This window comes from Ornithodoros turicata, chromosome 8 (assembly GCF_037126465.1).
Source record: "Ornithodoros turicata isolate Travis chromosome 8, ASM3712646v1, whole genome shotgun sequence".
Classification (NCBI taxonomy): domain Eukaryota; kingdom Metazoa; phylum Arthropoda; class Arachnida; order Ixodida; family Argasidae; genus Ornithodoros; species Ornithodoros turicata.
Genome location: NC_088208.1, coordinates 12905420 through 12916584, shown reverse-complemented (window position 1 = coordinate 12916584; position 11165 = coordinate 12905420). Strand labels below are relative to the sequence as shown.

At 49.3% G+C, this 11165-nt stretch overlaps 1 protein-coding gene and 1 non-coding gene across 2 annotated transcripts; one reads left to right on the top strand and one right to left on the bottom strand.

Annotated features, from left to right (window-relative positions):
• The first annotated feature begins 4708 nt into the window (after positions 1-4708).
• LOC135367516 (uncharacterized) lies at positions 4709-6818 on the top strand. The gene is made up of 3 exons (XM_064600815.1): positions 4709-4755; positions 5523-6163; positions 6787-6818. Exons 1-3 carry the CDS (start codon positions 4709-4711, stop codon positions 6816-6818), a joined length of 720 nt encoding a protein of 239 aa, XP_064456885.1.
• A 1807-nt stretch (positions 6819-8625) lies between these two features.
• Positions 8626-8696, bottom strand: Trnas-gga (transfer RNA serine (anticodon GGA)). The gene has a single exon. It is a non-coding gene; the product is annotated as a tRNA-Ser (tRNA).
• Between the last annotated feature and the right edge of the window lie 2469 nt (positions 8697-11165).

The following is an 11165-nucleotide window of genomic DNA, read 5'->3' as shown; positions in this document are numbered from 1 at the left end:
CAGAGATGCAGAAAAGAATCCAAGACCGCTCAGCATTCAGCCGCTACTAGTTCCTTGAATATGAGGCGATCCTTTCACTCTTGGCGCGCCTCCTCCTCGCCCGATCTCGGTATGACGTAGTACCGGGCACGCAGCCGAAGTAAGAAGTTCCCGTGCTCGAAACGACGCCTGTAAACAGGGACGCGGCGAGCTCTGGGACGCGGCTCGGCGAAGTGAAATAAGCGGAAGGTCTATGACGTAGAGCCATAGAACAACTGGTCAAGGCGTCAGTTCCCGCCTACTTCATGGAGCTGCCCTACACCGCTTTGCGCCACGGTCGGCGGGGGCCTCGAAAATGGGAAATGTTTAAAACTCCGTAGCATAAAAAACAACAGCATGTGGGAGGTGGGACTTTGCGTACGGAGTGCCTGGAGTGAGTCGTACAAACCCTGCCAGAGACAAAGTTCTATCCGTGCGGTTTCTCAATCCCTTTAACTATTAAATGAACGAATTCTAAAGACCACAGAAGCTTCGGTGACTTGACGTCACTCTCTAAGCAAAGGAGGGAGAGGGCGGCGCTCAGAGGAGGAAAGGCGCCGTCCACACGCACCGTTACTCTACGAGACGCCCGTACGGGCGCGGCATTCCTTTTCTCAGGGTCGTGCTCTGATTGGTTCTGAGGGAGTGACGTTTTCTCATTTTTCCAGAGAGGGAATTCCGGAATACCCTCAACATATCCATCGTCCGCTCTTGTCATGTATTCCGTCGAATAGCTGTCCATCTAAGCCACTATTTCGCGTAGGATTTTCGATACATTACTAACTTCTTAGTAATACTAACCAGGAGGAATAGAATGGCAGTATAGTTTTGAAATGGACTGGACCGTACGCGACCGTCTCTTTAACGCATATGTGAAGATTTCCTGATACAATCCCATGTCTTGACTCGGGATAAGCATGCTGCATTGAGTACATAATAAGAGGGGTCATGACAAAAAGAAAAAGCGGCTTCATTTTGGCACTTATGGAAACGTGCACGCCAAGACCAATGGAAATAGCAAATAAAAGTAAAATGCTGGGTTCAAATAGCAAACTCTGCTCACATCCTTTCAATGGCTTGCAAAACTGTATTGTTCATGCAAAATAGACAAGCCTGGCAAGCAAAATAGTCGTATCAAGCGCGAATTCGGTACGACTATCAAATCGAAGCTTGAAGCTTGGACCACCATGCGGGGCATGTCGCTTGTAGCATAATATTGATGCCAGTAGGATACCAACGATAGAGTAGAGGGCATGCCTACGTCTGGGGACAAAATAGCGACATTAAGTGCATAGATTCTCAACAGGCATATACACGTCTGTAGTTTGTTGGTGCAAATAACTTTGTGACTGAATATATAAAAATATTGCGTCACACCACTAACATAGCAGGATTGTCATGATATGACTTCTCAAGTGACGTCGATAGCCAGGGAAAAAAAATTATCAACTGGTACCACTTCGAACTTTGTGATTGAACTGAACCCAAGACGTTTCATTGTCGCTTTCTTAGGAATATAAATATGCTAAGCAAGGTTTCATTTTCATTATTTTCTCTCTTTTATGGTTATAACTATTTCATGGGTTCATTGTCAAGCTTCATTCAACAGCGCATTGTTCAGTTTTACTGTTATGACGATGCTATCATGTACAGGCACTTAAGGCTCATTCACACATGTGTTCCTTCAAAAAGCTGTGGCGCCTCAGTGTTCCCGGCGCGGTCGAGGGGAGTCGGTTACACAATGCCGAGTCACCAGCGTGCAAACGCGTTTCGTTCTTGTTGCTACGTCAAGATTGTACCGACACTTCTGTCACTCCGTCCATATTTACACCGTGAACCGTTTCTGCTTGAATCATCAGCCGTCGGAATGACATACGTGTCGCAATACCGGTTGTTTTTTTTGTTTCCTTTTTCTCTCTTTTTTTATGAGGACTGATTTGTTATTAAAAGGCTACGAGAGAAGCATGATGTTGTTTTTGCAGTTGAGTTCTACGGCCAGACGTGCATCCTCTGGAAGAGCGTATGTAACTACAAGATGACTAATTACCTAAATTCATTAATTAAGTCTTTAGTTAGGGAATTACGGGCAAAAGCGAAATAGCAGCACGGGAGACAATCCTGGTGGAAGTCCACTCCAACCTGTTTTTTTTTTAAGGGGCGCGTGCCCTGAAATATCCATCGCTGAATTTCGGTTTGCAAATGAGCCGAAAAGGCGCTAAAAAGAGTCATGCGCGCATCACCTTCGCTGACGGAGGCTTATCTGGGGCCGCAAAGTCACCTACTCCTACCTCGTTACGTCACCTACTCCGATCATCTCCATCGCTCCTAGTCATGTGGCCCTCTGACGGGAAATAGGCGCTGCACTCCCTGCGTTTCAGGTCGCCGCGGTTTCGGTTTCGGCTCATTACCGCATCAAAGTTTGGGGACTTTAACGCACGTGCGTGTTTCAGGATTTTTTAAACGTGGAATGACTTCAACTAAGACAGTCTCTCATTCTGCTGTCATCAGAAAATTTATTTATGAACATCACGGATTGGCTGGTAGCGCTGCGGGGACACGCTTTTGCCCGATATCCCCTAACTAAAGAGTTGATTATTGAATTTTAGGTAATTAGTCATCTCGTAGTTGCATACTTTCGTCCGAAGGATGTCCGCCTGGAAGTATAATACAACTGCAAAAACGACATCCATGCTGCTCTCATAACTTTTTTATAAAGAATATGTCCTCACCAAAAAAAAAACAAAAAACACCCCGTATAATACAGACGCAGAACAGGAACTTCAGAAGAAGTGAGCCGCATGTTTACCTGCCGGCTAGCAACGCACACGGCCACGCTCAAGGTCGCATTTATTTTCGTTGATTCTGTGGTTCGCCAAACTCCCAGCTCGTCGTTGACCACTTTTCGTGACGATGAATTCATTTACACGGTCACACCAAACGCACACACAAAAGGGCAAAAGATCCCCGCGCGGTATCGCTTTTGTGCTGGGAGGCCCGCCGGCGCCAAAGGAAGCCATTTCCGCCCCTCCGCGATTGTTTCCATTTGGCTGAACGGAAAGCGTTTGCGGATCTGCTCTCGAGAGCTGCGGCTCGAAGCGGCTCTCGAAAAGCTTCTGGAACCCTGTCGCGTCTGGGAAGACGCGGCGCCGCCTCAAGAAACGCATGCGTGAATGAGGCTTAAGGTATGTCGGGATTGACATCGTTTTCAGTTTTTGTGTTTACTATTTCATTCGTTGGCATTATTATCATTAGGAAGCGAAGAGAATGTGTGCGGTACTGCGCTTGTGCTACGCCTTGGCTGACACGCTACGCGAGGTAAGAATTGACGACATGACACATTGGCAGATTGAAAGACATCGAAATGTATTACGACAAACGTGACGTCCAGTAAGGAAACGATTTAGGAACGTTCACAACGCAGTTGTAGCGCAAACCATTTCTCAATCGTTCGTGTGGTCCTGAAGACGTACCAGAAGATCACGAAGACTGAAAAATTCTATGTCGCTTCCCAGCTATGCACGGTACCCTTCGCTTGATACATTTTTCCTTCTTATCTTCTACGAGTTTTTCCGCTCATTTTAAGCCATTTGCCAAATTTCTAATCTAGGCGCCAGACTAAATAATCCACCGGCCAAAGTTTTAATCCAGGTGCCATGCCATTTAATCCGACCCAAAATTTTTAATCCGGGCGCCAAGTCAAATAATCTGCGTGCAAAAATTTTAAACCGCGTGCTGCATCATTTAATCCACCGACGAAATAAATTGCTGGCAAGTGTATTTGATGATGCGGCAGCTCCAAATGACTTTGTTTGGAGAAAATTTGTTTAATATTTTTGATTTTCCTGACAGGAGCGCGTCTTCTAAGAACACAACTTCCTTCCACACAACATATCCTTGTGACGAAGGCAACTGATTATAAATGTAGGTTAAATAATTATGCAAACAACAAGCAGAAGGAGAAAATGGTGACGGTATTATGGCTGTCGTGTGACTCTGAGCATGAACACAAACCATCGGACGATGTTTCTGGCCCGGTAGTGTTTGATTTACTTTGAGCCGGGAATATGTAATGTGGAAAGCACTCTATAGTCAGGGAAGAACACTGTCGGGTCTTGCACGTATCCGAAACAATTTACTCAGTGAAATTAAGGAAATAAATAACACAAAGAAAACCATGCAGTATAGTTCACCGTGAGGGGTAGTTGCTATCGCAACTACGGAGCGATCACATATCGCTGCCTTCATGAGCAGCTGACACGAACTTAAAATTATTGCGGTAGTAGGCGCGCAGTCCACACGCAGGACCTTTTGCGTGGCAGCTTGCGCAGCAGAGGTCAGCATAGGCTTTCGGTGCTCCTTTTTTGTAGTGCCTGCAGGAGTTTCTAGCAGTTGGTCTCTTCCTTCTCTGAGAAAAGCCTCCACGCACAGTTTCAACTTCGCAAACATGTCTTCGATAAGGTTGAAGACTAGACTGCACGAAGGCAAGTACTTCGTGAAGTGCGTTTCTTGGAGACGGGCTTCACGCTCGTGATATGGAGCGTTATTGAATATAAAAGCTGCATTTGCTTCAGGTTCAAGTTGCACGACAGCGCGCGACGCATCTTGGAGAAATTCGTTGAAGGTGAATCTGCAAACCTTTCGTTCGTCTGCGAAGTGGGCGTCTGCAATCCATAGCTGGGCGAACTCACTCATGAGGGCCCTCATGAGTGCCCCTCACCCTCACCTCACGCCTTTGAGGTGAGGTTGAGTGAGGGCAAGCCCGCGATCGAGCCATCCGTGTGTGCACTCATGAGGTTCTTACCCTCATGAGGTCTCCTGTGAGTGCACTCATGAGGTCTTACCCTCACGAAATCTCCTGTGAGTGCACTCATGAGGTTTTGCCCCTCATGAGACCTCCTGTGAGTGCACTCACGAGGTCTGAGCGGCGCCAGGTCTGTGTGAGTGGAGTCACTGGTGAGGCCTGAGGGGTGTGAGGTCAGTGTGAGTGCATTCAGAAATGAGGTTAAATGACGCTTACGAGACGTGGGCAAATTATGAAGGCACTAGTGATATGGTTCCAGCGATCCAGCTACCGGCAGGGTGCACTTTAAAGGGCTGATGTGCCCGCTTTTAGCAATTTCGTCTATGCCACGTCGGGAACAGAGCAAAGCGTCCTGAGCTGACTGATTACTTGGTGATATGGTTCCATCGACCCACCTACACGCAGTGTGCACTTTAAAGGGCTGGTCTGCCCGTTTTTAGCAGTTTCGTATTTGTCGCGCTGGGAACACAGCAAAGCGTCTTGGCTGACTGATTACTTGGTGACGTGGGTCCAGCCACCCAGTTATACCGGCAGGGTGCACTGTAAAGGGCTGGGGTGCACGTTTTTAGCAATTTCGTCCACGTCGAGCTGAGAACACAGCCACGTGTCCTGAGTTGTGGCCTGTGGCACCGCTTCGCCTGCCGCCTTTCTCCATCTCAGACCCTCAGCTGTGGGTCGCGCAGGCGTAGGTTCTCTTCGACAGACGTCACCTCACATCTCAGGCATCAAGGTTTGGCTACGCCATCGCAAACCTTCCTCCCGAGGCTGCGGCGGAAGTCCGCGATGTAATCATCCATCCTCATGCCGAGTTGCCCTATGACACCTTAAGGTATGAGTTGATTCGCCGTACGTCTGCTTCTGAGGAGTGTCGTTCGCAGCAGCTTCTCAACAGTGAAGAGATCGGCGATCGGCAGCCCACACAGCTACTACGCCGCATGCGCGACCTCGCTGGCAACCCTACCACGGACGATTCAATACTACGCCAACTTTTCTTACAACGTTTACCCCACAATGCACGCATGATCTTGGCCGCCGGCGAAAATTCCCGCCTGGATGACTTGGCGAAGATGGCGGACCGCATTCTGGATTTCGCTGGCCTCCCACCGCCAGGAGCCGTTGCCGCTCTGGTTCCCCGCAGCTCTTCTCCCCCTGTGGACGTTGCCATCAATGAGATCAGCACGTCGCTCCAGCAACTGCAGACTACGGTGGCGGCCCTGGCGAACCGGGTGGACGCCATTCCCGCCCAGCGACCACGTTCCCCGCGGCGCTCGTTTTGCCGTCGCTGCTCACCATCCCGTTACCGGTCTCCTTCGCCCTCTCAGCACCAGTTCTGCTGGTACCATCGTAAATTCGAAGATGCCGCAAGAAACTGCCAGGCCACTTGCTCGTGGCCGGGAAACGCTCCCCCAACCATTAACGGCTGGCATGGCTGGGGGCGACAACAGCCTGCTCTTCCGGATCACGGACCGCGTGTCCGGCTGTCGCTTCCTAGTGGATACCGGGGCTGACATCAGCGTCGTTCCACCAACCCCCGCAGAAAAACGCCACCGACGTCCAGGCTCGGCTTTGCAGGCCGTCAACAAGTCGAGCATATCAACTTACGGCCAACGCTCCGTCACCCTTGACCTCGGCCTGCGAAGAGTATTTCGTTGGTTTTTTACCATCGCCGACAATTTCTTGGCGCACTTTGAGCATCACTTTCGCAATTCTTGGCGCCGACTTCCTCCACCATGTGTCATCCTCATCCCCAGCACCGTCATTGGTTACGCACAGCATTGCGCGCGACCTGAGCTTTCGTTTTCGGTTCATCGCCATTAACCGTCATTAAACCCATCAACCTCAGTAGAGCCTGGTCGCCTCTTTTCTCGCTCTACACAGGCATGGCTTATCGCGTCTGACTTTCGCTGGGACCACTTTCCTTCTCCCAATTTCACGAACTGATACCTTTTCTCACTATCACTCTGTAGGCTGGGTTTGGAACCTCCTTTCGTCGGACTGAGTGCTCAAAAAGTCATCGCGCGTTATGGTCCGGTGCTCCGAAAAGCATGATGTTCGGCTATTTTTTCCGATGGGATAGCGCGTGAATGTCAATGTCAATTATCATTAATTTGACTAAATTCGGCACACTCTTCACATTGGTGGGGTAAAAAAGTGACCTCTACTTTGCAAATTTCCGAGTTCAGTTCGCAAATATTTACACAATTAAACTTACGATACATGACATTCACATCAGGAGGTGGTGGCAAAAACCTAATAAGAACAAATGCCGTTGACCGCATGATTCTAGGTGGCGTGGTTTTTTTATTATAATTCAATTACACGTTTTGTGGGACACCCTGTATAGACGAAACGAACCTGAGCGTCTAGTGTTCACGAAGCTTCGGCAGGTCCAAGCGAGGGGCGCCTGCTGTGGAGAAGAGAAGAAGCACAAAGGGGGTGAATATAAACGTCCTCGCTTGTATGTCAGCCAACGGCCTATTGCTATGGAGACTTGTAGAGCGCGTCAGCTGGCTCACCTTTAACGAATTTCTCCAAGATGCGTCTCGCGCTGTCGTGCAACTTGAACGTGAAGCAAATGCGGTTTTTATATTCGCTAACGCTCCATGTCACAAGCGTGCGCATAAAGCCCGTCTGCAAGAAACGCACGTAACGAAGAACGTGCCTCCGTACAGTCCATTCTTCAACCCTATTGAAAAAATATTCGCGAAATATAAACTGTGCACTTTAAACTGCAATGTAAACTTTTATGAGAGAAAGAAGAGACCAACTGCTAGAAACTCCTCCACGCACCACAGAAAAGCGAAAGGCTATGCTGACCTCTGCTGCGCAAGATGCCATCCAAAAGGTCCTGCGTGTGGCCTGCGCGGCCTACGGCCGCAATAATTTTAAGTTTGTGTCAGCTGCTCTTGAAAGCAGCGATATGTGATCTCTCCGTCGTTGCGATAGCACGGCTAAGAAAACTGTACTTCGTGGTGTTCTTTGTGTTATGTATTTCCTTAATTTCCAACAAATTGTTTCGAATACGTGCAAGACACGACAGTGTTCTTCCCTGACTATAGAGTGCTTTCCACATTACATATGCTCGGCTCAAAGTAAATCAAACACTACCAGGCCAGAGCCATCGTCCAATGGTTTGTGTTCATGCTCAGAGTCACAGGACAGCCATGATCCCGTCACCATTTTCTCCTTCTGCTTGTTGTTTACATAATTATTTAACCTACATTTATAATCAGTTGCCTTCGTCGCAAGGATATGTTGTGTGGAAGGAAGCTGTGTTCTTAGGAGACGCTCTCCTGTCAGGAAAATCAAAAATATTAAACAAATTTCCTGAAAACAAAGTCATCTGGAGCTGTCGCATCATCAAATACACTTGCCAGCAATTTATTTCATTGGTGGACTAAGATAAATGTCGCGCGGATTAAATGATGCGGCACGCGGATTAAAATTTTTGCACGGAGATTATTTGATTTGGCGCCCGGATTAAAATGTGTGGCACCTGGATTAAAACTTTGGCAGGGAAATTATTTAGTCTGGCGCCTAGATTAATAATTTCACAAAGTGATTAAAATGAGCGGGAAACCCTGTAGTAATTAAGTAATTAGACACTTTTCAGCTCACGTCAAAGCTATCACAATGGACACAAGGGATTCGCTGCCTGAGAGATCTCCAGTTTCCACAATTTCGGTTTGTGCTGATTGTGCCCCCTCAGGTCAGGGGCAGTTGATCCCGACAATAAGCACTGGTATCTCTACGAGAGCAGGTTATGAGCAGCAAATTAACGAATGCAACAACTCAGGGAAAAGAGGCGCTGACGCCAGGAATCGAACCTGGGTCTTCTGATTTCCGGTCAGATATGCTACCACTACACCACACCAGCACGCCAGCGCCTCTTTTCCCTGAGTTGTTGCATTCGCTAAGGGAAGCAACTGTCAACAACTCCCGATATAAACTCCAGTCGCAAACTCCAGACAACCTCAAGCAGCTGCACAACTCGTTGCGGCCGCGGGATATTTCAGAGGTAAACGTTCAAGGGTATGTTGTGACTGAGACGACAAACTAGTCTGGAGAATGTAGCTTTTTTATATGACTGAGCTGTCCGAAAGCAAGAGCAGAACTGGCGGCTCTCGCGCTGGTCGCGCGTTGCTTAAAGGAACTGTAAAGTGAAATTTGATCCCCCTGTTACTGTGTGCGACCTGGTAGTGTTTGCCTGTGTGATGCCTCACATAGAGCCTAAGCACCCAAAGCGCGTTAGTTATTACACAGCATACATTAGAAAAATTAAATCGGACGGTAGGTTGAGCCGCGTAACAGCCAAAAAAGTCGTGATGGGAGTACTCCCATCACTTGATACCTAAGTAATACACAATGAACTTGTAGAGGACGATGGTATTTCTCTACATGAGTCCCGACCGGCGATGATGGTATGCCACGGAGAGGCGATGACGGTGGCTTATCTCCATGGCCGCGCCAGTGGAACTGAGAAGCGGGTGCTCCAGACGCGGTGGCCATCCTCGTGGTTGTCCAGCGACCGCTACAAGGGTCCCCCTGCCGTCAGATGCGTTGTGGACGCATCACAAGAGCTGGAGTCCAGGTAACGCGCCTGGGAAAGGCTGCAGTTGAGGGCGACCGTGGTAGACGTGCATGGTTGAACAGGTGCATGGCACGGCACACGTTGGCGACATGTCACAGATGGTGAGGACGGGAACAACGATCCGTCAGGTAGAGACGAGCGGGAGAGAGTGAGGCGCTCGGTGTCGTGGTCCTGGGGTGCCGCGACCGGCACGGGAGCCGAAGCTCGAGAGTCCCAGGTTAAGTGAGTGAGGCGAGGCTATGCGAGCCGTGGTGAGACGCCGAGACGCCGGCTGAAGCGTGCCGTGGCATAGGCTGCCGCGACTGCCGCGACCAGCAGGTGAGCGCAAGGCTCGAGTGTCGCGGCCGGCAGTGAAAAGCGTTGGGTGTGGTGAAGAGTGCCGAGATGCGGCAGGAGTGAAGGCGGCTCCATCTGTGAAGCGCGTGTATGCCGGAAGAACATGCTTTGCAATTTAGCGTCTGCAGTACACCTGTGGTCTTAGGGAGCAGAGGAAGCCTTTGGAAATTTGACCAGGTCATGGCGTGTGGATCAGACGGTCCGAAGGAGACGAGTCGCAGTTGAATGGTCGGCTGTTGGCAGAACCCAGGGTGTCGTTGGGCCGGGAGGCTTCCAGGATGGGATGTTCAGCACCATGCCGGTGAAGCTGTTGCAAAACTTGGGATGGTAAAAGGCCTAATTGTTTACCGAACTGAGGTTTTCGTAGTTCGGGCCACCAAATGTAGAGGAGGTGGTGTTCCCCTACATGAGTCCCGACCGGCCCCCCCTGTTTGATTTGACCCCCCTGTTACTGTGTGCGACCTGGTAGTGTTTGCCTGTGTGATGCCTCACATAGATCCTAAGCACTCAAAGCGCGTTAGTTATTACTCAGCAAACATTAGAAAAATTAAATCGGACGGTAGGTTGAGCCCCGCAACAGCTAAAAAAGTCATGATGGGAGTACTCCCGTCACGTGATACCTAAGTAATACACAAACTTGTAGAGGACGATGGTATGTCTCTACATGAGTCCCGACCGGCGATGATGGTATGCCACGGAGAGGCGATGACGGTAGCCTATCTCCATGGCCGCGCCGGTGGAACTGAGAAGCGGGTGCTCCAGACGCGGTGGTCATCCTCGTCGTTGTCCAGCGGCCGCTACAAGCTAATGACCGGCTACTAATCTCCAATAAACACTACTTTTAGAATTACAAGAATTACTGGGACAATTGTTCAAAATATCGAAGAAACAGTATCCCAAAATACTGTCAGCGCGGTCAGCGCCCTCTGTTTGCTCTCCTCCCAACCATATCGCACGGCGACGGCGTGTATCGCGGCCTTGCGAGGTTTGTGTACGCAAAAAGGTTAATTTCCAGCCGAAATTGAACAAAGCTTCATCTGACAGCGATACCAGGTATCTACTGTAATGTTCGGGGATACACCAAGTGTGCTCTTTCGACAAGGGACGTTGTGTACCACAAGATTCCAACGGAAAATGCACGTAAACGAAAGTTGTTGCAAGCGCTTGGTCAAGACATTCGTGAGCCACGGCGTATTTGCTCAACCCATTTCTCTGACGAGTCGTACGAAATTTTAGCAGCGGACGGTCGAAAACTTCTCAAACGGACCGCAGTCCCGACACCAGTGTTTCACCTTGTGACGTGTGACGATGCGAACACCAGTGCACACGAGGTATGTATTTACCGACACACCGGAATAATACATATATGTGGCTCACTTCAAATTCAAATCGATTTTTGTGATGCCTACGCTGCGTAAT